Here is a 26,064-nt window from a genome sequence, read left to right as displayed (position 1 = left end):
AGGATGTGGACATCATTCACTGCGTTCATTGGTCTGTATGTGTACAACCTTGTGTGTAGGTGCTCTGGAGGTGAATACCTTGCCATTCTCAGGCAGGATCATGGATTGGGAGTGGCTCAGCTGCTGCTTCTCATCATGCAGAGGTGCAGAGTTATGGCACTGGACATTGGCATTGCTGAACACTGTTGTACTCAGGGTGTCAGAGGAAGCGGCACGCTGCATGTTCTTCACAGGGGTTAAAGGTCAGGGTTAGATATTTGGGTCAGATGGAAAAGACAAACAAAGGAAAGGCCAATTGCTGATTTATTGTGTGTAAACTGAATAATAGATACAGTATGTTCTATACAGTATGTTATTTTTAAGGCTTAGGTCAAGCCTGGTTTAGTAAAGCCTGAGAGAGTTGGTGTTTGTTTTCTGTTGCATTGAGACTATACCTTTTCTTTATATTATATTTACTGTATATTTTAGTATCTGGCTGGTGCTCTTGCCTAGAGCAACCTTGAATGAACAATTAAACTCACAAACAAGTAACTGTAAGGAGCAACAGGAGGTCAGGATCTTTTCAGTAATTCATGCATGCAGTCTTCATTGATTTTATGAATTATTGTTATTTTAGTTTAGATTAATTCTTTGCTGTTTGTATATGGTGCATGCAAACACTGTAGCAAAGCTTGTACAATTATCAAGTAAGATATTAATGATTCTACTTACTGTTGGCTTAGAATTTTCATCTATACAATGAAAAAGTCTCATACTGTGTGCTCTCTTTAATGTAAAATAAGATACTTTGGTTTATGACTAAATAACTGCAAAACTCCCAGCTGTACTTTGACCTGGTTAACATCAGCATGTTAGTGCAATCTTCATCATCTTCTCATCTGCTCTTTCAACTTTTCATCCCGTACTACACCTAAGATGAGGACACGAGTGGGATGTTTTTCTCATCATTGTTTGTTTTGCTGCACTGGAGCAAAGCTCACTGGCTCAGCATCCATATTTCAACTAGTGTTTTTATTCATGTCAGCTCTCAGCTATCTCAGTAGATATCATGGAGTGGTATGAAACTTTAATATGAATTCTGAATAAGCTGTAACTATTTTAAACCAATCCTCTTTGGAGAAGAACAATACTTCTAAAATGTAAATTCATCCACCTGTATGAACTGCAAGTATATCAACTGAGGCAATCTGGCCTTCTAACTTTTCACATTTTATGTGGAGAGAAAAAAGAAAATGTCTGTATTGAGCATTTTAGTGACAGAAGGTGACAAACAGTAGTTTCCTGAGAAGTATGCTTCACTTCACAGGAAGAACCGAGAAGTACTGCCATACACACAATGATACATGCGTATGAATCTGCACTTCACATGCAAAATATTTATGCTTAAAAACCAATGCATGTGCATGAACAAGAGTGCACGAATGCACACAAACGTGCATATTCATACAACTTCCTGCAGAAACAGCCATAATTAAAAGACCAGTGTGTAGGAGTTATTAGCATTTAGCAGGGCCTACTGTAGAAACATGGTGGTGTGACATGGGCTCTGTGGAAGAAGACCTGCTCCCTATGTAGACACAAAGGGCTCACTCTACGGCAACGATAACACAATCATTCTTATCTTCAGGTAATTATTCACTAATGAAAACATACTTATGAACATTAAAATCCTTGACACTGGTCCTTTAAGTACCTCACCCAATCCCTGTAACCTAGTTTCAACAGGCAAACTAAAAATCCCTCCCAATGTTTGCCATCACTTCATGCAAGGAGGATTAGCACTAAAAACTAAATCTGCTCCTTTGCTAAGAGAAGGCCTTTAAAAAGGGCTTTTAACCAGGCGCACCCACACCCCACTGTGATGCAACACGTTGCAGTAAGAACTGTTTGGGTAACAGCCTTTTTTTACACCATGAGTTGCTATTTCACCACCTTAATATGCATAAATGCTGATCTGTGGGAATCTAAAGAGCATAGCTGGCATTACTTTAATGTATTCTACAGTAATACAGTGGAGATGCAGTTTTTGCAAATCTAAGGACTAGAGTTCATTGCTTTTCATGAGGAAAATACCCTCCATCAAAAGCCCTTTCAGCACTGACAAAATGCGTGGGATTACCTTCACAGTAAGGCATGCAAACAGAAATAACAAGGAAGTAGTTGCCATCTCACAGGTTTTCAGGCAGTTTAGATAATGTATAGATTAACTAATGTACAAAACAAACATGATATAAAAAAAATACAAAATATAATTATTGATTCTGTAGGTTTCTGCTCCAAGCATCACAAAAGAAGGATTTTATCTCATGGTACGAGAGTTCTGTGATGTCCCATTTTGTTAAGCAAATGCATCGTGTTGTGTAGGGAGAATATGTAAAACTGGTACAGTGTGCTTATCTTCCACTTCCACTTCCACTCTTTGAGGGGTGTTTTTCCACAAGGTGAATGTCTAGGTGAAATGCATTAGATGCCCTCTGGCAACGAAAGGGTGCAGCAGATAGAGAAGAGTTTCACCTGTTTCATCTGCCAGCCACTGTCTGTATTCCTCTGGTGGCTCCCAAAGAGGAAATCAGGTGACAGCTACAAAGAAGGAGAAAGACAGGAGGGGAGAGAGGTGGAGAAGCAAGAAGACAAAGACCGGAAAGACAGATGAACAGTTACTATACATATACAGTATATTTCATTTTAATTTACAGCTTAAGCATACTTCATTTTTCATATAACTGACCTGCACAACAATTTAACAATGTTTTACTGTCAGACGTTTTGATATTCTCTGCCAAGTAGACTTGCCACTCTGTGCAACAATTAGTAGGATAAATTGGGTGAATTTAACACCCACGTGTAAAAACAGGATGCTGACAAATGTTTTCAGTTAAACTACTCCTCTGCCCCTCTCTTCTCCGTTTACATCCTGCCAGCTAAAAATGCTCTCTGATTCACCAACCACAGCATAAAGGTTAATACACATGCACACTCACTCGCGCCCAATTTAAGTTAAGGTGACATGAGGCAGTTGCTGCCGTTAATCAGTAAGAGTGAAACATACTTTGCATAGTACTTGTTTGACTCAAACATGCTAATTAACTAGTTATTGAACAAGATTGGACATCACACATAGCCACATAGAACACAATCATATTATCTTTTTTGTGAGAAAATCACCACCAACTCTTCTGACAATGAAAAGCAAATGTAAGTAAACCATATTAAAATGACGATGAACTGAATAGCACATTCAGTTAGATTTATCAGTCTTTACGCAAACGGGCTTCCATAAAATTCCACACCAATAACAGCACAACATGAAATAAATGACTCTCATAGTAAACTAAAACAAACTTACAGCATATGTGTTCATTGTTGCTGATCAACCAGTTATACAATCCAGATGAGCTCTCTGTCTGAGGGCTTGTTGTTTGTCAAGTTTTTAGAGTCCTCAGCTGTGCGTCGTTTCATGTCATGACACTTCGTCATCTGAGTGTCAAAATGTAAAAAAACATTCATCTCTTCCTCCTCTCTCTGCCTGTCTTTACTTCCCTATTCTAGAGGGAAGCCAGCTTTATCAGCCGGTACAATCAGCTTCATGCACAGCTGCTCAACCAGGAAGATGTGTGAAGTTCATAATCACCAGCCCCAGACCTTTGCTATCATTACCACACTAACCACTGTCCAACAGCTTCTGTTTCCACTTTGTGAAGTGAGCGAACATTGAGACAATCATTTTTAAGCAACAAAGTTAAACTGATTCATTACAAGTACAGGTTCAGCTTTCAACAGTTTAGGTATATGTTATGTTTATTTGTAAGTGGTGTGTATGCAGCATTAAAAATTGAATTAGTTAAGTGGCAGAGCTCACGTGAATGTCTTAGAAAATTTAAACCAATGATGTCCAACCACTGGCACATGTACCACAGTGAGTACTTACGATTTAGTTTAGGAGAAAAATGAACACACAGATAAGATTGGAAATTAGAAGGAAGCTGATATTTTGCATTTTGACTGTCACAATAGTCAGAGAACTACCAACACTCCCACCAACTTGAGTTGGTTAACACTTCAACACCACCTGCTGCTGCTGTTAGTGTGCAAACTAGTTATTAAGTGAGCAGAGAAGTAAAAAATAAGTTAGCTCAAAGAGTGGCAAAAATAAGTGGCAGATTCAGCCACTCCAAATGGTAGTCCTTTAGTATAAATGCAAATTTGATCAATGCTACTAAAAAAAGAAACCAAACCTAAACATCATCGAGTACTATTTCTTGTATGAAGCTAAAATTGACTTTTACATACTAAATAGTTTAAAGGCAAGGCAAGGCAAGGCAAGGCAAAGCAGCTTTATCTATATAGCACATTTCATACACAATGGCAACTCAATGTGCTTTACATAAAACAAGCACACAGTTGGATTGTGATGGGTGGTGTCAATGAATGGTTATTTGATCTCATGTGACAGCAGGCAAACAAGACTGAGAAACACTGGTTTAATCTAGAACAATACATCCAATCTTATTAAGTTATGTTTTGTGTAAAGTCTGAAACTGCAAAGTAACTACATCTGTCAAAAACAGTAAAAAATACAGTCAAAATGTTGTGGAGTAAAATGAGCAATATGTCTAAATAAGTACAGTAGGTGATTATTAACAGGGTCAGCATGAGCTCACATAAGTCAACATGGTGAGGGTTAAAATAGTATTTAAAAATAAAAATATAGAGTGGTGTGTACTGTGCTGTATGCAAACAATATGGGTCACCTGGATTTTAACACCTGGCTCATAAAAGCATGTGGCACACAGTGTTCATTATATATGACTGGTTGAGTTCCTGTATGGTAATACATGTACCACTGAATAAAAGGTGACATATATAGGTCAACAGTATGCATCTCACACTAACTTGATGCGGGAATCACGTCTTTGATCATGTGGGTATTTTTTTGATGGGCAACATTAAATTTGAAATACTGACGCAACACTGAGGCAACGTAACACTGAGATGCAAAATGCTTATCTCTACCAATCCGGATCATGCTGCTTCTGTCTCATCGGCGCGTAGATGTCGTCACTGATTCTGTAGACAGGTCAATTTCAGCCACTGATAGGTAGCTGTTGCATACATTTCCAAAACCTCTGAAACAACAAATGTACTTCCTCTCTCAAGAGTGTGTGAACATTCCATTGTGAAGACAAATTAACAAAGAAGTTGCAATCAATAAAAACAAGTGGAAGTTTGACTACGATGACGTTGAGATGAGAGGAGGAAGAAGGGGATTTACAGCTGATGAAAAGTTTCAGAGAGTGGTTTAAATTTAGAAATGTTTTGTAATGTTTTGTATTTCAAAGAGCCCCATGTCTCCCTCTCTGTGGCCCTAATGGCTTCTGCTCATCTTGCATGAGATCAAGAGGCATTACCTTGTTATTCCCTTCGGGGATTAGCCCAAAAACACACTATTTGAGAGGAAGTACTTGTGTGTTTGTCAGGGGGCGGTTAATAAATAAATAAGGCAGTGAGTCGGTCAGTAAACGATGGGGCAACTATGAAGATGTAATCCCCCTTTTTAATTTGGCTTCACTCAGCTTTGCTCCCTGCTTTAATCTGGTGCACAGTCCCGTTCTGAACACTGTGCACTCTGGGTGACAAATACAGGCTGACAGTACATTCATAAATTGAGAGAGAGGCTCAGGAATGTTTGTACTCTGCCTCACTGTGGTTTGTTCTGTCTGTCTGTGTTAACAGGCATGCCAAAGCACAGCTGTATGAACTTAAAAACACATTACATAAGTCTTTTTCTTTAATATTCTTAATAATTAATTGTGTCACAGGACAGAACATAGAGTCAAGAATATTAAGGCGTCCTAACTGTTGTGCTGAAGAAGGTCAAGACGCCCTCCGATGATCCCACACCACTATATCAGTAAAAAACTTCCTTGTCACAAGACTCATTAAATAAAAGTGAAAGTACAATGACAATGTGTGGGTGGATATTAAAAGAGATGAATGTGTTTATTATCAACTAAATTGATTGAGTTACACATACTAATACATATCACATTCATTAAAATACTATATGTATATAGATGCAAAAGGTTCAAACTATAGCACATACATGAATTGACATGAACTAAGAGCAGGCCTGACTGGAATTTGTGACAGTAGGCAGAGTACACATTGAGGTTTAATGCACCTAACTTCACTTCTACCTCCGAAATCTCCACCCCTCAGAAACTCCTGTGTACTTAAAAATCATCAGTCAGTAGTAAGCAGTTAGCTCCGGGTCTGAAAAGCGAAGCCAATGCAGAAATGTGTTAAATCTGCATTCTCTCTCTCTCTCTCTACACCTTCTTGTCCAAATATGGTCACTTCTCATCACTTTTGGTTTTCAAAAATCCAAGATGACGACACGACAGTCATAATCACTCAATACTTCCACACACTATTGAGTCATGGTCACATCAAAGTGGCTACGTCATTTATTTTTATACATTCTGTGGGCTGTAGTAAACTTTAGACAGCAATGGACAGTTTTTATTTTCTGTCTCTAACCGATGATATCAATTAACTAGTACTTTCTATCCTGTTGTAACTTTCTATCTTGTTATAACTCAACACAAATGAACTTCATTCATAAGGTGCTTAAAACATAATACAGTCGATTCAAACTGCTTTATGCAAAAGAAGGTACTTGTTGCTTTCTGTGGTTATTGCATGTGAGTGTGGTGAGGACAACAGCAGTTTTATCAATCAAGTCATGTGTCACAAATCAGTCAAGTGTAACTACTCAAGTCATTAAGGCAATACTCATCCAAGATGCTCAAATTTCATGATGACTGTCGTTTCAACTACCAATGAAGCCAACGCAGAAACTAGCTATCAAATCACATCTCTTTAGAAGTGCAGTCGCCTTACCCTGTGCATAGTTCCATTGCCAGCACCAGTAAGTGGTAGCGACAGATTGCTTGTTTCCCTGGGTAACGTTTGGGGCTGAACTGGACTGGCCTGCTGGAGAAACAGGAATATACAGATTGTGGAGAAGGAAAGTTATCATCTTCAAATCAACAAAAACTAAACGTCTGTTTGACAGAGGTTTTGTTATCACATCATTGTAAGGTGACCGTGTTTTTGTAGTAACTCCAAAACCTCAATTCAGCAAATCTCAAAGCTTTAAAGGGTATTTAAAGGTTTATTTGAGGCTAGTGAGGTTTCAGCCATACAAATTTGTCAAATCAAGTCAATATCTTTCAAAGTTACTTCAAATTGTGATCCTTCTACTACAGGTGAACAAGAAAACACTCTCCACCGAGACACGAAGAGGGGATATATATATATATATATTTTCAAAGATTTTTTCTCTCATAGACGCCTCTTTTGACAGTAGAGAGACAGGAAATTATGGGAGAGAGAGGGGGGTGTGACATGCAGAAAGGTCCGCCGGCTGGGACTTGAACCGGGGTCCGCTTCATATATCGCATGTGCTCTTAACCACTCGACCATCTCCGCGCCAGAAAGGATATTTTTTTTACTGTAACTGTGGGCAATATCCACTTTATTTGATTAGCCACATATTATCTTTAGATTTAAAAAATGTACATACATTTTGCTCAAATAAGGATTTCATCCCCATTAACTACATTGTAAGCAATTTTTTAAGTGCCTTTTTAAAATATCCTTTAAGTTCTGTGCCAAACTGAGAATATATAGAATATTCTGTGTGAGTCTCCCCACATGCACTCGGCTTCAACCCCGAGCTATTGAAACCTGCCCTATTATCACTACGTGTGCAATCCTCTCTGCATATTATCTCAGTAAAAAGAAAATATGCCAGCCAGGTTGCGCTTTTAATGAAGTTCATTGGCTGAAAATGTTCCTTTTAATGCTGATACAGTCAGACCATGTGAGCATATAAATGAGGAGACTCTTATTTACACCCTGACCTCTCTCTATGTTTCCCTTTGAGACAGAAAGCCTTCATCCAGCTCTGAAAATGCCCACCATAAAATTATGAGGCAATATCAAAAAAAGCAAAAGATGTTAATTCAGGAGGAGTAACAAAGCGACACCTGCTGTGCTGGGTGCTTTACCTTGCCGGTGGAGCGTCCAAGGGACCGGCGAGGGGGTTTCCAGGACCTCTCCTTGGTGATGCTATTGACATAATAGTATCTCTCTGTAGTTGGGTCTAAGTACTGCTCCCACAGGTCCTTGACCTGAAGAGGTTGCTGACCAGGGGCAGGGCTGGGTGGCTCCGGCTGTGACTGACGCTTGTCTGGCTGTATATCATTGTGAAGCGGGGAGTCCTGCCAGGACAGCTGACACAGATAGGTCTCTGTGGGGACCTTGTGGGCAGAGAGGTAGATAGTGAGAGAGATACACAGATGTTGACAAAGAGGAAAAAAGTGACTTAAATACATTAAATGGAAAATGAATTGCAAAAATTCAAAACAATATGATTCATTGCCATATAAATGAGAATAAAAATGTAATTTATGGACTGAAATTAAATAATGATTTCAATGCCTGGCATTACTGCAAGTGTGTACAGTATTACAAGTATGCTTGTAATCATATTTTCTTGATAATGGTGTTTTGTGTTTTTTCTGTACCTGAATCAAGGATAGAGGGTGTTGTATACTGCAGATATTGTAGAGCCCTTTCTGATAAATTTCTGTTTTTGTGTTTTACAGTGTAAATTACCTTGACTTGATGATAGTATGTGTACAAAAATGACAGATAGTAACAGTGGACACAGCTTGAACAAAAACACTCATCTCTGTGTGTAAAAATGAGACAGAAACCATAAAGACAAACAAATAAATCCCCCCGCCTCTTACTATAGAATAACCCATTAGACTTTGGATTAAGACAGAGCTTATAGAAATGCATGTGCTCACCCAGACAGATAAAGAGGACTAAAGCAACAGCTACAAGCAAGATATCTACAAATCCAATGAAATTAATTGAAAGGATATGCATGAAAGATCATCTTTCCACGAAATATAGCTGAGACATAATTCACTAACTGATTGACTGGTTGGTTGCTGGTTGATCCCTGTTACATAACACATCATCATTTCAGATCATGATTGAAGGAACTGAAGGAAGAACATTTGTGTGTATGGATGAATGTGTATGTGTGAGTCACGTGTAATAAGGGATGGGAAGTTTACTCTAGGGGGCAGCACAGAGACTTCAGTGCACCTGAAGCTTTCTGTTTCCTACTGTTCATCTCAGTGGTTATATCTAAACCAACTGTACTTGTCAGGTGGGACCACGTCTGATTAAAAATATGTAATTTGGCGCGCAGGTGGTTGAGTGGTTAAGGTTCCTGTCTATACTTGTAAGCCTCCTGAGGGAGACATTTTTGTTTGTATCAGTTTTCTGTCACATTGTTTGATAGCCTGGCTCTTTGAGTTGATGCAGGGTTTCTAGTGAGTCCACCTGTGACTTTATTCAATGCCATCATTTAAAGGATACATTAACATTTTTTCAAGTCTATCTTAAAACAATAGTGGCATGCCCATGTGTATAATTAATATCCTTTCTGCTTGCCTCCAGTTCATAACAGCCATTTCAAGCTCCCTTCCTAACATGCCATCAGTGGAAGAGATGTGGGACACTATGATGTGTGGGACAATAGTAAACATATTTCCCAAAATGTCATACTATTCTTTTAAAAAAAAGCTCAAGTAGACTTTTCTCACAGCAGGTTTTTACTAACCAGGTGTGACCTTAACATCAACGGTGCGGCCAATAACTGTGGCTACATTCCCCCATGACCAATACCACTGTGGTATTGCATATACTCACTCACTTGCATAGATTACTTATACACATAAAGTGAATGTTGTCATCATTAATGTTACGATACGAATCTGTTTTTTCTGTCAATGACAAGTCAGAATATCTGCTGTGAGAAAAGTGTGAAAACCGAGGAGCGCCATTTATAGACCAGAGCTGTGACAACTAGTCAGTAATGTATTGAACAGCAGTGGATATATTGTAATATTGCATTTAGTTAATTTGGTTGAGAGGGAAGGGATCCGTGCAAAAGATGAACTGTTGCACGTGTCACTGTGTGGCTTTGGTCTGATGCGTGAACTTTCTGTTTCCTGTCCTAACGTTTGCTTGCAGGGTTTGGTTTCCGTGTGGGGGAAGGGACTAGACAGATGGGGAGACATTTCAGGTGTGGTGTGTGTCTATGTGTGTGTGCATGCTGGCATGTGTTTGACTTATGCTTTCAGTTTCTATAGTTTCTTATAAAAAGTTTGTAACCGATGTAAATTTATTTCAATGTGATGATAATTTTGCTTATGTGTTTGGATTTCTTGCATGAAGCACATCATGAAACCTTGTATTAATGTAATATCAAAGTGTAAAGAGTAAAGTTGTAAATCGGGGGCGTCCTGGTGGTTTAGTGGTCTTTTATGCATACCCACAATTTTCCCGTTTTGATTCCAGCCTTTTGTGATTTGTTGAATCATCACCCCCACTTTCTCTCCTTGTGTTTCCTTTCTATCTGTCCACATGCTTTTGGTCATGCTGTATACTAACGGATATAGGAAAAATGGCATAAAAATAAAGTTGTAAAGTTGTAAGTTTTGACTACAACAAGAACAATATCTTAAAAAACAACCCAAAACAAAGAAATACAATTTCAACATAAAAACTTATCACCTCAATTTATATCGAAAAATTTCATTTGAAGCGATTGTCAAATCTAAAATGAAATGTTGCCCCCTGGAGGAAGAAGATTGCTTTCAAAAAAAATTCCTCAACAGCACTTGGGAAAGGGTGAACAAAAAAAATCACATGGCAGAGACGGAGAGTGTGATTTATGGTTGAAAAAAAAGGAAAAAAAGGAATTTAGACCTGAATGTGGCTGCAATAATCCTTCTTACTGGGATTAAAGACACAAACGAAGAGGGTCCTCAGAAAGAGAGGGAGAGAGAGAGAGAAAGAGAGAGAGAGGAAGTGAGAGCACTGTCATTTCCACTGAGATCACAGATATCCTAAATTGGAAGCCAGCAGAGTGGTTCACTTGAGGCAAAACTCCTTTTGGAAATCTAGTTTAGGCACTAAGCTGAGACATGGATAACCTTGAGTGTCTCTCTCACCAGCGCCTTGCATAATCTCTGATGTAAAACAGGGATGCTCTGGTGTCATGACAATGCTAACTTGATTGCTGCTTTGGGAGGATTATTCAGGTCAAGTACAGACGTAAATCAAATACTGCCAAAGCTTCTTCTAAGTAGTCTGGTGGGATACAAACACGTCAACACACTTTTTTCATTTTAATCCAAAATGGATATTCCTGTGGTTATTTGTTTCTACCAGAAAAGTTTGTCTGATTGTAAGTTTTTTAAAAATTGTGTGAAATTTCAAAACAACAATGCAATCTTGCTAGTACAACCTGTTACTTAATACTCAATACTTCTGATTAATTTTGCATACCTAAGTGTGAAATTAAGCTGAACATAAGAAGCAGATCCAAGAAATCACACTGGACAAAAATATTAGAGGGTTAAGACCACACCTCTGTGGCCTTCCAGATGTGATGAGTAACAATTGTCTGTATGATTTTTCATGTTAGATTTAGACTCTCCCTACCTGCAGGTGGTTGTTCTTGCCAGACGACCCCACCATGTCCCACTGGCTGCAAGACTTCTTCGGGACCCTGTGGTTGACGCGGTTGCTGAAGCCACCGCCCACTTCATCATACGGGTTCTCCATCAGGTTTTCAGGCAAGTTGCTGGAGCTCTGGCTCCGTGTAATCATGGGGACCACTCTGGGATGGGGTGCCCCTGTTTGATCTGTGGAGGCTGCAGGGGACCCAGGGACCATGAGGTGGCCTGATGGGGAGGTGGGAGAGTTGGGGGTAAAGGTGAATCCAGAGAGAGGCAAAGTAGGAAAGTGGCCTCCTCCCATGCTGGTATTGTTCTCCAGCCTCTGGAAGGCACTGTTGGAGTTGAGGTTTTCCATGGAGCGGTAGATTGGTTTGTTCACTGTGGAAGGTAAGTAAAAGGTATTGACTCCTTTACAATACAGCATTAACCAGACAAAAAATATGATTTTCTTCATTTTTGACTAGCTTTCTTTCTTTCACACTTTACCTTGGTGCTGCTGATTATAGGTGGAATCTGTTGATCTGGGACAGAGGGACGCCCTTGGCAGTGTCCTGAGGTTGGAGCTCAGTGAGGCAGACATGACCAAGCGCTGAGGAGAGGGTATCGGTGCAATAGGCACCTCTGTCACATATGTAGCAGGTACATACAATGGCTTTGTTTTACTGGCTGCCCCTATCCTCCGAACCTTTCAAAGAAAAAACAGATACGCAGACGATTAAGCAATTTCCTACCACATGTGTCCATTGAGTTCAATCCAGTGGTAAGCATCACAGCCGAATGCTGAAGCCAGTGTGGAAATCTCCTGTTACTCTAAGGTCCTGTGACATCATCTATTGAAAAAAAAGAGTTTCACTTGAAACTTTTAACCCCTCTACACACAATATGTTATTCTTGTAATTATTAGTTATTATGATGTACTTTTTAAATTTTTATCTTGTTACACAATTATGGACTTGAAATTATGGACTCTCATTGCCCAATCGATCACCAGAAACCACAGGAGGTCCTCTGGATGGATATATGTAATACATTTCTTCAGATATTTCAGTCTGAACTGACCAAAAGACTGGCCAACCATTATTGCCATCTGCTTATTTGATCTATAATGGGTCTCTTTACTGAATGTTGTAGAAAATGTACTATACCCTGATATATACCAATTTCAGAATATAAAAATTTACTGTCATAGGAGATTATAGCCATATTGTTCACCTCTATTTGTAAGTGTGCTTATTTGATTGATAAAAGTATCAGAATGTCACACACACAGCTGCAGTGCATTTGAATGAGTAAGTAGGTAAGTGGTAAAAAGGACACCGGCATTCTCTGCTTTTCCTGTAGTCAACAGATCCCATGAAAAGACCAAAAGCAACAATGAATTTGGACCGAATATACCTTATTCCTTTGTGCCATAAACCACCAGAAAGAGCCACACCATTACACTAGGTTCTACCTTTATAATGAAAATGGGCACATGGGGTAGTTTATTTTGAGCAAATCCCACACACACCATGCTACTGCTGTACATGCTTGATAAGGCAACACATCCGCAGTTGAAAATAGTCCCAAACAAATGCATTAGCTTTTCCTGTTTGAATATCATCTTTTGAAGCGATGGGTTTTGGACCGAGACAGGTTGGAAAGTCAGGTTGGAAAACTTGTTTTTGATCTCTTCATGGAATTTGTTGACAATAAGAAATATAGATAAACAGCTTTATTCTTTAATCCAGTTTCAAAATTTGAAACCTCCTATCAGAAACCTACTGTATAGAACACTGTAGATGCTACGTGCATGTTAATGCTGAAATAAATGGCTTCATTGTCACATGAGAAAGAAAAGAAAAAAACTCTTGTCTCACCTGCCACCAGTCAGTATTGGTCTTCTTCAGGAGAATAAACCGTTCACCCTCCCTTATGCAGACTTGCCTTCCATCGGCACCGCGGTAGTTGTAGTCATACTGGGCCTCCAGGACCACCGTACCACTGGGGACCCCGCACAGTGTCAGTCCCCTGGTGGGCACTGGGGGCGCAGCAGCAGGCTGCTGGTGCCCCACAGAACGTCGCCAAGTACCGGACAGCATGGCTCTCTGAGTAGGCCTGTTCAGCAGCTTCTGCAGGGAGCGTGCTGATGGTCGATAATAGGGATATTGGTTGGGTTAGCACAAGGCAGGTGAGACAGGAGCCAGGCCAGTGCCATGCTCTGAAACAGATAGAGAGGGAGAGAGAGAGATTAACGAAGCTGTCAGAGAACAATGAAAAAATGTCACCTGGCTCTGTAGAGTTTCAAACGGAGAGAACATGAATCCTTTTAGTTCTAAAAACGGAAGTCTGGGTTAATCTGGGGAAAATCCCTAACCTGTTATACGACATTAAAACATCTATTTTATTTTTTTCTCTGCCTCTACCTCCCTCATAAAAATTATTTTTTCAGACAGAGCTAAAAGAATGAATCTACCTGTCAGTCAACAGAAGAAATACAGCAACTTGAAGCCCTTGGGCTTTAGAAAATGGTGATGAGAATTTTTCCATTGCTTATTGCTTTACCTCTCAATAACTTTTTCATCATTCAGCCTATAAATTGTCACAAAAAGTAACAAAATAGCCCATTACATGGATCATAATGGATGATGTTTTTTTTTTTTAAATTTCTTTTAAATCCATTGACATTAGATTTACTATTATATGAAACAGAGAAAACTGGCAAATCCATCTTCAAATTCATTGAAAATTCCACTTGTGAATCTTTGGTATTTTTGCTTAATGAAGATTAATCAATTATAACAATATATAAAGGAATGAATTGTTAAGTGCTACGATATTGCCATATGTTTTTTTCTAGTTAAAATTTATTAACATGACAGACACGGATATGGGTGAAATGCCACTGCAGATATTTGTGCATACATCTTTCTATTGTCCTGTCATCCTGGTATAACTGAGAGTCACGTGTGTGTGTGTGTGTGTGTGTGTGTGTGTGTGTGTGTGTGTGTGTGTGTGTGTGTGAATAACTCATGCTTTTGGAGGATGTAAGGAAAAGCAGCACACCCAAAATAGCATCTGTCTCTGTGTTTCCACCTGAGCCAGCATCCCCAAGCTAAACCCCAACTCTCCCCAGCCAAGACCCGCTTACATAAGAGAACATCAAACTTTATGCCAGAAACATAGCAATACAGCCTCACACATAAATACATGAATCCACCCACCCATCACCACACGCACACACTTGTAAAGACACACACAAGTGTACACACAGAGGGGAACATCCCTCGGCACCTAGCAACAGTGCTTCAGTCACAGTGAGGCCCAGCCAGTCTGGGTGGGAAGACGAGATTCAGCAAACAGAGAATTAAAAGAGAAATGGATATCATTACTGAGGATGTAGTAAGGCTGGGACACATGGGTGCAGAAGAATTAGATACTGCTGATGTACATGAAAAGGGGAGGAAAAGAAAAAACATCCCTTAGATATCACAACCTATGCAAAAAACAGCAGATAGTTAGGACTAGATGGGAAAATAGGAAAATACACATCCTGAGTAGAAGTGGATGGAGTTGGAGCTGTGAGCTGTGTGATGGTGATGGAAGGGAGGGCAGGGTTAGCTGGCTGAACCTTGATAATCCCACTGTTATTAAAGCACAGGAATGAATCTGTGACCTCCTAGGCTACAGAGAATTACAGTAAAACCCCTCTGAACCAGCATATGGACTAACACAGAAAAGATGCATTTTCAAAGGTACTTAATCAAAATGTAATGAATTAGAATACGTATGTATCAACATAGCAATAGTTAAAGCAAACAAAACTCCCCTTTGGTCCCTTTACTCCTTGTATGAGTAAACTTATATGTGTGTATATGTGTATATATATATGTATACACACACATATAAGTTTACTCATACAAGTTTATTTATATATACACACATTTAGCTGAGTAGGAGCCACTGTGGTCACAAGTCACAACGGTAAATTCTAAAAAGTAGTGCATCAGCAGTTTTAGAGGTAGAGAACAGTCATAAAGTCAGTGAACTGCTCATAAATTCAGCTTGACATTTGTGAAAAGCAGAACATATTTTCACTTTTTAGAAATGATCTATGTGTATCACACCAATGGGTTATTCTCCTAATGGCTCAGTGAGCCTGATGAAGCAAATAAGAGATAGTTTCTAGTGAGCAGGAAGCCTCTTCATTTTTAGAAATGGCCCCACTCAGTATCGTCACTTGCAATTGACTTTAATGTGTCATTTTGGTCACAAGACCAATAATATTTATGCTTGGGAGCTTCATTAATAGCCTATGTATGTCACACACAGAATGTTTTGGGGTGAAACTGAATACTCAGATATCGTTGTGATATTCTAGAGTACACAATACAAGACACATTTAGAGCAATCTGACAAAGAAGTGTAATCTATCTAATCTTATCTGAAATAAATGATGATGGAACTTTGTTCTGGGATTTTAAAAATGTTTTAAAAATTAAACAAATTGCGACTCTATTTTATTGATGAGGTGAAGGAATGCTCAAAAACACTGCAGTCGAGATCCGGAGGGACGGAGGCAGAAGTCAGAGGAACAAGGCAAGCAAGCAAACAGGAAACTGCATGCATATCAAGGTTCAACCACAGTTTGGGTCATATCCTTTCTATCTTGCAATTTGTTTTTGTGACACGAGACACCTTAGAAAGATAAGTTGCCTGTCACGTATTAAGAGCCAGTAGAGTTTATGTTGCTGCTGTGACCTTTTGTCTCATCGGACTACTGTGCAGCTGTGTGGGCAGCATTAATTACTACTAAAGTGAGCCTTGAAGCACAAAATAGTAGTTGTTTGTGGCTTAAGTACCCTGCTGCATGGCATGTGTGAAGTGTTATTTACTATTAAGATAGGCAGGGCGGTATCACACCTGCTGTTACGGTCATAATCTGGATCTTAAGATAGGGCAGAAACATACAACAGTGCACATTCATATAACCGGTCTATTTTTCTATCATGAATTCTTCTCCCTGCATAGACAGGAAGCTCCTCTCATGTTGCTGCACACCTGTTTGCATTTTCCTGTCTTCACTGCTCAAAACAACAGGCTATCAAAACGAAAGCAAAGGCACAAATATCTGACATAGGTACAGTAGGCTTAATCATATCATGTGCAAATGAAGTTGTTACAGCAGGGTTAAAGTCCTCATACCTGGCCATATTATTCAGAGCACTTTAACCATGCTCCCAAACGGCAACACACTTTTTCCTACACAGGATAAGTCAGAAAATATCTTAGTTACAGTAATTGTGTCTGATTCACACCATTAATACACAAATCTGCTTAAAGTATATACAAAAAAATGCTATAGATATTTTTTATATCTATTTATCATATATAAGTGCAGAAACTATAAATGCAAAAACAGCTAAGCCTGAATTTGGCATCAGTGGCTGTAAAATTACAAGAGCAAACTGAGGGAAGAAAAATAAGGATCTACCCAGGGAAAATGAGGCCAGACTGTGTTTCTATTTGCAGGTCAGATGGCAGTGGAGAGGGCACTGGCGTCATACACCCAAACATACAGAGAGGCCCATATGGTGTCAGAGACAGACACACAGGCACCCTGTCAGGGCTGCTGATAACAGATTGTGCCAAGGGCTGAGGGCACAGAGCTTATGTCATGGAATCAACAACACAAATAGAAAGATGGAGGAAGAAAACAGAGGGGTAAGGAATAGGAAAAGAAAAAGGGATAACTTTCACAAAGAGAGAGGAGCGAAACTCACACTGAGAGTTATATGTGATTTGCTTGTCTGCTTTCGCTTGAGTGCCTTCACTCCAACTCAGACTTTGTGCATGCAAGTCCGACTGAGCTGAAGAAATGGAGAGTATACAATTTGTGCATGCATGCGAGAGAGACAGATATAGAGAGAAAGGACAAGAGCGACTCACCATCGTCCTGAAGTAAGCGAGTCTCTATTTGTCAACGAGGTCACCAGCTCACTCTGAAGTTTGATCCATGCATGCAATCCTGCCGATAAACCATTAAAACAAAAAGATGAAGATGATAATGATATGATAAAATGATGGTGATCATGATGATGATAATGATAAAAAAATATATTGTGCTGGAACAATACTGCCAGTCTGATATGGTTTTTCCACAAATAAAGTATAATTACCAAACTGAAATCATTCTCCCTCATTACAAAGTTGCTGAATCTATGAATATACAAATATATTTTAATTTCAAATATCTCACTGTTGGACACAAAATGCCTCTAACTTCACTGTCAAGTCCATTCTCAATATATGTGCACTAGAGGCTAGAGGCTATGGAAGTTTCCACATCACACTTGTGTAGGTTGGATCAGGACTGGCTTCCAAACTAGTTCTGATATCACAAATCATGCTCGTATGCCAGAGCACCTTTTCACTTTCAGCAGATGAATATGAAAAAAGCCTTCTTGTGTCAAACTCTGCGCATACATCATTGTTCACAGTGAAGTGCATACATTCAGCTCAACTTTAAATGTATTTGAGAACAACCAGGAAAAGGTGGGGCAGAGAACTACTGAAATGCACACAAGCAAGCAGCTCCCACACACACACACACACACACACACACACACACACAGTTACTCTTAAGCCTTATGACCCTGCCTTTACTCATTGAACCCCTGCTGACCCTGCGTCATTTAGACAACATTTTTCTACAGAAATGAGAAGAGAGAGAGAGAGAGAGACGGAGAAATAAAGAGCATCCGCTGGCTATTACACATTCATGCAAATAAACCATATTTCAACACTGAGAAAGAGGAACAAAGCAAGAGGCACAAACTGAGCGTGAGGGGTCCTGTGTGCTGACCAAACAAAAGCAACCACCAGTCTGGTTGATTTATTGAGCTATTGATCCATACACAGAACTGCCTGGTCAACAATGCCACTGGACATTAGAGATCCACCACATCCACCACATGGATGAAAGCAGTGGAGCAGATGACATAATGCTCATCGAACTCTGGGACTTGTTTTGGTCTCTAATGTAGTTTTAAGGAGAGGTGTCCTTTCGAGGTTTTGAGATAAAATGCTCCATAAACCAGACAAAATCATCAGTACAACGGGTATGATGTTATGCCACTAGCATTTTACACTTTCAGTCAAATCAACAATCCTGAAAGAATCCATTAGAATAAATATTTAAAGGATTATAGGCCCAGCTAGTGGTTTTGCATGTTTAAGTCAACCATTTTCCAAAGCATACATACAAAGATTTTCTTACTTTCAGAGAGTTATTGATTTGATTTCTTTCCACAGTGGTATGAAAATCAACTTGAAGCTTACTTGAGATTGATTAAAGTGAACATTTGGTTGGAAGTAGAGATACGCCAATTTGATTTTCTTTCTCCTGGTACCAATGTAGATACGTGAACTCTGGTTATCAGCCAATATTGATTCAATAGTTGAGCTTATAGTGATAAACAAGGCAACATTACAAGCTGCAGCACTGAGTGGTGAGTCTGCTTAAAAAGTATCAGGTGTATCGGATTGAAGCATCTCTAGTTAGAAGTGTTATCATCACATCATACCACAATCCAGACAACTTTCTTTGCTGTTGTCTTCAAGGGCACTCACATCTGAGAGAATATAGAAGAATATGGTATGTAGTGCTTTACATTAATATTTTCATTATTGATCACTGTCAGTGGTTACATCTTTGAATATCTTATAGATATAATAGTATATATAGATATAAATATAGATATTCAGAAAAGCATTACATCATCACACCTGAGAGTCTAAAACTTGCAAATATTTGCCTAAAAATGACCAAGTTGATAATTCAACCAAGAAAATAGTTGCCAACTAATTTTCTGTTGATTAACTAATTGATTCATCGACCAATATTTGCAGCTCTAATGGTGTTCTTCAGAAAAATCAGTATAGTATGGACAATATGTAGTTTATGGGCTAACCCACTAAGATAATGTAAAGTTAATGTTATCATGGCTCCTTTAAAAAACACCCTGAGGCTATAGGGCAGGCTGTGAGAGATAATGAATGCAAATGAACATGTATTAAAAGATAAGATATGATAAACATAAATAAATGAGAAGAAGTTGCAATGATCCCCTGTGGCTCCATTATCATTCTGGCTGTCATGCAATCAGGCTGTCATGCAATCAGCCTGAAATCATGCCTGAGCTCGAAGAAAACCCACTGAATGACCAGTTTAACTCCCATAGTGAATGTTTAAGATCTCTGCCTGGGCCGATCAAACTTCACCACGCGGTACTGATGGGAGTAGAGTGGAAGGTGTTGGTGGAAAGTTTGGTGTCATATCATATCCATATTCATTCCATATGTTTGAAGTCGAAAGAGGGCGGCTTTAATAATCATGGCTACATGGTCTTCAAAGAGAGATGAGACATGGGGAAGAGAGTATAGAGTGAATGAAGACTTCAAAGGGTTTTTAGCGTGTACTCCCATATCTGTACACACTCAGCAAACACTCACACACACATGCACATAGGCTTTACTGTATTTACATATGGATGTCTATAACCGAAGGTTTCACAGAAAAATGAGAGATGAGAACAAGTTGCTTCCTATGATACACATCGCTCAATAACTTTTATAACGACAAAAGTAAGTTAAAAAGTGTGACAATTAAAGTTACCAGGACTGCTGGTTTAATATCACCCAAACAAATGCTCCTATCTGAATTCTTCACAGTGACACGAGCCATGCTGCCTGTGCATGATCCCTATTGTTTGTCATGCAAACGAGCATCCTGTGTTTTCTCTAATCATCTAGCTGTTAAGAGTCCTAACTTGTGGTTGGGTGAGGCTGTGTGAGGTGAAGTATTGCATCACATATTCACATCATACATTATGGGCAAAAGGAGTTGTAACACGGCAGTATATCTTGGACTAAGCCCAGAAGCGCCTTGAAATTTTCTTAAAATCAATGCTAAATCACACTGTGCGTTACATGACTTGACCCAAACAGATAAAAAATGATCACACAGAGAAATCTTAAACTTTGATGATGTGAGACTTTCTACTTTTATTACAGCAATTACTTTTAGGGAGTAGCAGCAATCCACCAATTTGAGTCAATGCTAATGCACCTATGCACTTATATAACTCAAAATAAAAAATCTTTTAGGACTCCTTTCAACCCTTAGACACACAATTCAGATATACAGCGACGGATTTTAGAAAAAAAAAAAAGATAATTTCCTTGATATAAGTTAATTAACCAGTCAAAACATTTATCTTAAAATAAGCCCACTCTCAGCTTAATGGCTGGTTCTACCGAAGACAGCCGTGTGAAGGAGCATTCACTTTGTCTATGGATGTACAGCTATAACTACGAGCGCTGATGTCTCTCTCTCCATATGAGACACATGCCTCAAGCCAAAACAGCCTTTCATCCTCCCAAAGCCATGCATTATTGATGATTGGACCAGAGAGAGACACTGAAACACACTGCGTTTCCCACTGTGACGGCTGACTGCCTGTGTGAATATCTGTGTGAATGTAAGTCTGTGTGTGACTAAACAGGTGGGCTGGATTCTTTCACACAGGACGCAAGTGATTAGCTGTGTAAATTGTCAGGGAGCCAATCAAAAAGCAGATGATGACAGAGAAGCAGCCATTGGCTCACGGTTACTACTATCATCATGACAACAACCTCTGTGACCGACCGCCATCTCCAGTGTCTCAAAGCACACACTCTCCAGAATGTGTGCTTTGTGCTTCTTGTTGCACATAACAACATCTCACATGTGTGATGCCATCATTTCAAGCGTTTGCTGATGCAATACTTCTGTTTACAATGAACCCTGCAGCCTGCATCGACACATAGCAAACTTCTTCAGAGAGTTCACTTGTATAACATTCAAGCTCTCATTTACCCCCATTTGAATATAAACAACAACCAGACAGACCAGTGTTTGCCAGTTAGGCAAAGTAGTGCAGGTTTGCTCAGGGGCATTTTAAACTCTTGAAAGAATTAATTCAAGCATCACATTTTTAATTAGCTCATACATTTTATAAAAGAGTGGAAAAACATGCAGCCAGTGTAATTTTAGTTAAAGAATAATAAGCTTATTTTATGCTGTTTGAGAAATAAGCTTATAAGAAAAGCTCCTTATTCCGGGGAGCAGTTTTTTACTTTTAAAATAGTATTGTGGTATTATCATATATTTAAGCCAATTAAATGATACACTTTTGCTTTTTAATCTTCTCCAATATTACAATATCGTTAGGGGGTCTGCAATTGGCAATTATTTTTGTTATCAAGTCATCTTTTTTTCAAATAAGTGATTACTCATTTGACAAACAAAAAGAAAAGAAAATGAAGAAAATGAATCATAATAGCCAAAAAGCAAAAAAATATACTCAATTCACTATGATATAAAACATACAAAATCAGCAAGTCTGCTCATCATAGAACCTGGAACTGACGAATGTTTGCCCGAATAATGATAAAGGAAAAGGTTAATTGATTGCCAGCATCATTTTTCTATCAGTCTACTAATCAATTATTGACTGTTGAAGCACATACAGGAACAATGAATTACTTGAAGATGTTGCCTTTCATGCCTTTCTCAGAAGACGCAATCCTGCCCTGTAGAACTGTATACAACTGCATTAATTATTTCCCTTTTTAAAGACTATTTCAAGATGCCAAGATATACAGTTAACAGTAAATCCTTCATATGCAGGGTGATCTTTAACCAACATGATGCACGTTGTGGTTAGTTTTTGACTACTTGTACTTCACTGTGAGGGAAATGAAATACTACCAAACTAGATATTCAATTTTCACCATTTTATCCTTATTTCTACAATCGGTTCTTGACTGAAACTGAAGCAAATAAAAACGTCACATAAAAGTCAAGAATGATCTTTTTAAGTAATACAAAAATAAAACTTCTCCCTCTGACTGGGCTGGTGGGTTGTTGCTGAGCCTGTGGGAATGTACGGTACATTGATGTTTCCAATGACGAGCGCTGAGCTCCATTGATCCACTGGGGATGAGAGTGAGCTGTCAAAAGCTATCAGACAAGTCAAAGACCCACTTTCAGGCCTTGTGCAGCTGACGTGAGCCCGATACTGTCGGGGCACAAGGAAGAGTAGTTAAACCTCCTGAGGCAAATGCTTCATAGAGAGAAGGCACACACGCAAGCATGTCTTTGATGCCAAAGAGGGTTACAGGGGTTATTTGTTCAATAAAGGAACATTACACAAATAACAATAAGAGGTTAGGATGTGTCAGATATTAGACTGTGTTTATTTATGGTGCCTTCAGGTCTACCAGTTGAACTTTTTGGTGCAATTGTTCTTCTAAGCGTTACTTTCCTTTCACTTTGCCTTAAATTGACTTGATGTGTGTATGCAAACTAGGGTTACAACTGCTGGACTATTTTTTCGGAATTGATTTATCTGATTTTGATTAATCATTTACTCTATGAAATATCAAATAATAGGGAACAAAATGGCCATCACAATTTTCCAGAGCCAAAGGTGATGTCTTTATATGTCTTGTTTTCTCTGATCAAGCCCAACTATATTTACTTTACAATGTTATATCATACACATTAAGAAAGCAACAATTCATCCCATCTGAAAAGCTGAAATCAGAGGATGTGTAATAGTTTTCACTATTTCTGCTTAAAAAAATGATTTACTCAAAATAATTTCAGCTTGTTTTTCTGTTGATGGACTAATCCTTTCAGCTAAAATGCTAACTTTATTTCAATTTAAATCTGGTGACAGTGTATGAAACACCATGCCTGTTATTAAAAGTGTGTTGAGTGTAAGAGTGTTGACTTGTTGACAATATAACAGGTACTGTCTAAACTTCCATGGTGATGTCTGTAGTGCTGTACCTATACATAATACTACATGATGACAGCAAACATCATTGCATAGATACTTAAACTAAATGCAGGATTAATCTGGATTAACACAAAGAACAGATGTGAATGTAGGTGGAGCTACTATACTGTAGTTGTCACATGGGAGGCTGCTTCCATAGAGTACAATACAGTATAATGAGTAAATAGGAAGGATACGTTATTTGAGTATCCTGTTTCAACCACATTCAGTTATCATTCAGTTATGTGACATCCGTAACAAGCAAACAGGGCACCAACCACATCCAACTGCTTTAGTATAACTTACCTACCAATTCATGATAAAGTACTAACCCTAACCCTAACCCTAACACTTGCACTACATCACACCGCAGCCCCCAAGATGAACAAAAAAGTTGAATCCACTCCGCTCTAGAAAACGTTTTAGAAACTGAACGTTATAGCCTCTATACAGGTCAAATGTCTCACCAAGTTGTTGTATTAGTCACAGGTTTACCAAAAGAACTTCAAAAACTGCATGCACCAACACAATTGCTTTGTGTGGGACACTGAGTCTGAGTAACAGAAGCAGATAAGTGAAGTTGAGATTTTGCTGCACTTTGAAATCTGGTACTGTATAATTTTGCACCGCAGCTGATACCATGCATGCAAGCTGACACGCATCTTACACACTCAATGGGAAAAAAGTGATAAACCACAGATTGTAGACGCACTGAGAAATTCTCCAGATTGCTCAATTATCCCACAGCTGCAGAATAATCTCACTAGTAACACAGCACAATGTAAAACCCTTCAGTCTCTCAATCTCTCTTTGACACTTCATCCGCAACAACAGTCTGTGCGGCACACTAGTGATTACAGTCAACTTGCAACCCTCCTGCTAATACTGTGCATGGTACAGGGCACTTTTAATCAGCAAAGTTGCAACTGAAGAATAATCTTTCAAGCCGGTGTCGTCACAGGCTGGCGAAAAGGGGAGCAAATCTCCTGATTTGCATGGACTTAAGAAAGATTATGAAACAGCAAAAATGTAGTGTGCGTCAGTCAAACTGTTTCCATGGAACCCTGTGGTTAACCCGTCCATTGCAGTTGCTGTGAAGCGTACAAGGGCTAACTCGCTTGCAGAAGCATGCAAATATTTCCGCACAAAAAGAGGTCTGTCATGAAGTATTGAGATTACCAATTATCAGTGTGATATTCAATGAGAGGGAAATATACATGACCATGGAGTCAGCACCATTGTAATGAGAATGCATCATCTTCTGAAGGATTAAAGTGTAGAAAAAATATGAAAGATATGGTATTACATATATGTATGTGTGTGTAGGGGGGAGGTGGGCATTAAAAGTGGAAGACGATCTTCCACAGGAAATGGTTGGGTTTAAGTGTTAAGGTGTGAAGATTGTGTTGGGTTTGTGGTGGTCTTACAGTTTACCAGCTGAATTTGAGTGACTGTAACAGTACAGGTTATGTGTGTGTTGACACTATGCTTTGGAAAAATAAGTTGTTTTGAAAAAAAGTCAGCTTGCTACTTTAGTAACCGCAACATGTATGACCTATTTGTGAATCTGAGAGCTATTGTGTTGCTGTAGCCTATATCACCGCAGGAGTTGCAGCACTGGCCTGAAACCTTTGGCACATAATGTAGAAAGCAGGTAGACGGCAGGGTTTGATTATATATTGAAAATGCATGCAGTGAATAAATCAACTTACAATGAAAAAAATCCCATTAAAGAACATTAATAAACAATTTCAACAAATGTACACAATGGTGACGTCATTAGAAACATCACTGAAGCCACGACAACAGTAGCATGTGTTATTATTCTGAATGAGAGATAAACTTGAATGGGAATGAGATATTCTATAATCTTATGCCAGATGTGGCAACTCACAAAATATTGTGAACAAACAACTTGAAAAGTACATTTATTTAAAACAATAACATTGTATTTCAGTGCACCTATAATAACTACATGCTATTAAACTAACTATTAAAAAACAATAACATTTTATGGCTCATAGTTAGGCACAATATATTTTAGCTAATACCTCAATAGATTAAAATAGCGCTTCATGTTGCACACAATATTTCCTGCACCGAGGTGATGTCACTGCAGAAAACAAGTTCACAATTCAGCAGATATCTCATCTTTATATCAGAGGCAACATCACTCACCTTTGCAGCGACGTGATGACAGCTCAGTAATATGTTTTGAGTGGAGAAATCAGGAGCGTCTCGGTTAATTTGCTGCGCTTTTGCAAAATCTTGACAACTTGATATAATTTAGGCAATGGAAGCACAGGGATGAACTCCGGCGTGCACTTTTGCAAATAAACACTCATACATGGGCACTAAGTTACCCAGTTCAGTCCTTGATGCTTTGCCTTCTGGCTCTTTAAGCAGATAGAAAATAGCTGTCGTTGCATGAGTTTGGTGTTTTAAGATTGGCCACACTAGCACACTACCATTTTATAAAGCACCAATCAGATAACAGAACAGGCGGCGCTGTGGTGCGCGTGTGGTACACAGAAGGGAAAAAAACAGACAAATCCCGCCCGGCGGTGCTACAGTGAAACTCA

General features: G+C 39.0%; 1 protein-coding gene across 4 annotated transcripts in view; it reads right to left on the bottom strand.

Moving 5' to 3' along the window:
• Positions 1-25,908, bottom strand: part of arhgap9 (Rho GTPase activating protein 9) — a 41,867-nt gene extending 15,959 nt beyond the window's left edge. For 2 of the 4 annotated variants that reach the window (XM_053316353.1, XM_053316354.1), the window contains exons 1-9: positions 25,661-25,908; positions 17,544-17,622; positions 13,475-13,815; positions 12,102-12,300; positions 11,599-11,993; positions 8,076-8,327; positions 6,904-6,996; positions 2,515-2,580; positions 79-225 (exon numbers count right to left, since the gene is read on the bottom strand). In XM_053316353.1, coding sequence (XP_053172328.1) covers positions 79-225; positions 2,515-2,580; positions 6,904-6,996; positions 8,076-8,327; positions 11,599-11,993; positions 12,102-12,300; positions 13,475-13,696 — 1,374 coding nt within the window. In that variant the 5' untranslated portion in view covers positions 13,697-13,815; positions 17,544-17,622; positions 25,661-25,908. Of the gene's footprint in view, positions 1-48; positions 226-2,514; positions 2,581-6,903; positions 6,997-8,075; positions 8,328-11,598; positions 11,994-12,101; positions 12,301-13,474; positions 13,816-17,543; positions 17,623-25,660 lie in introns of all 4 variants that reach the window. The other 2 variants (XM_053316352.1, XM_053316355.1) reach the window with 2 other exon arrangements.
• Between the last annotated feature and the right edge of the window lie 156 nt (positions 25,909-26,064).

This window comes from Scomber japonicus, chromosome 3 (assembly GCF_027409825.1).
Source record: "Scomber japonicus isolate fScoJap1 chromosome 3, fScoJap1.pri, whole genome shotgun sequence".
Taxonomy (NCBI): domain Eukaryota; kingdom Metazoa; phylum Chordata; class Actinopteri; order Scombriformes; family Scombridae; genus Scomber; species Scomber japonicus.
The sequence above is the reverse complement of the archived record's forward strand: the minus strand, read 5'-3'. Positions and strand labels throughout refer to the sequence as shown.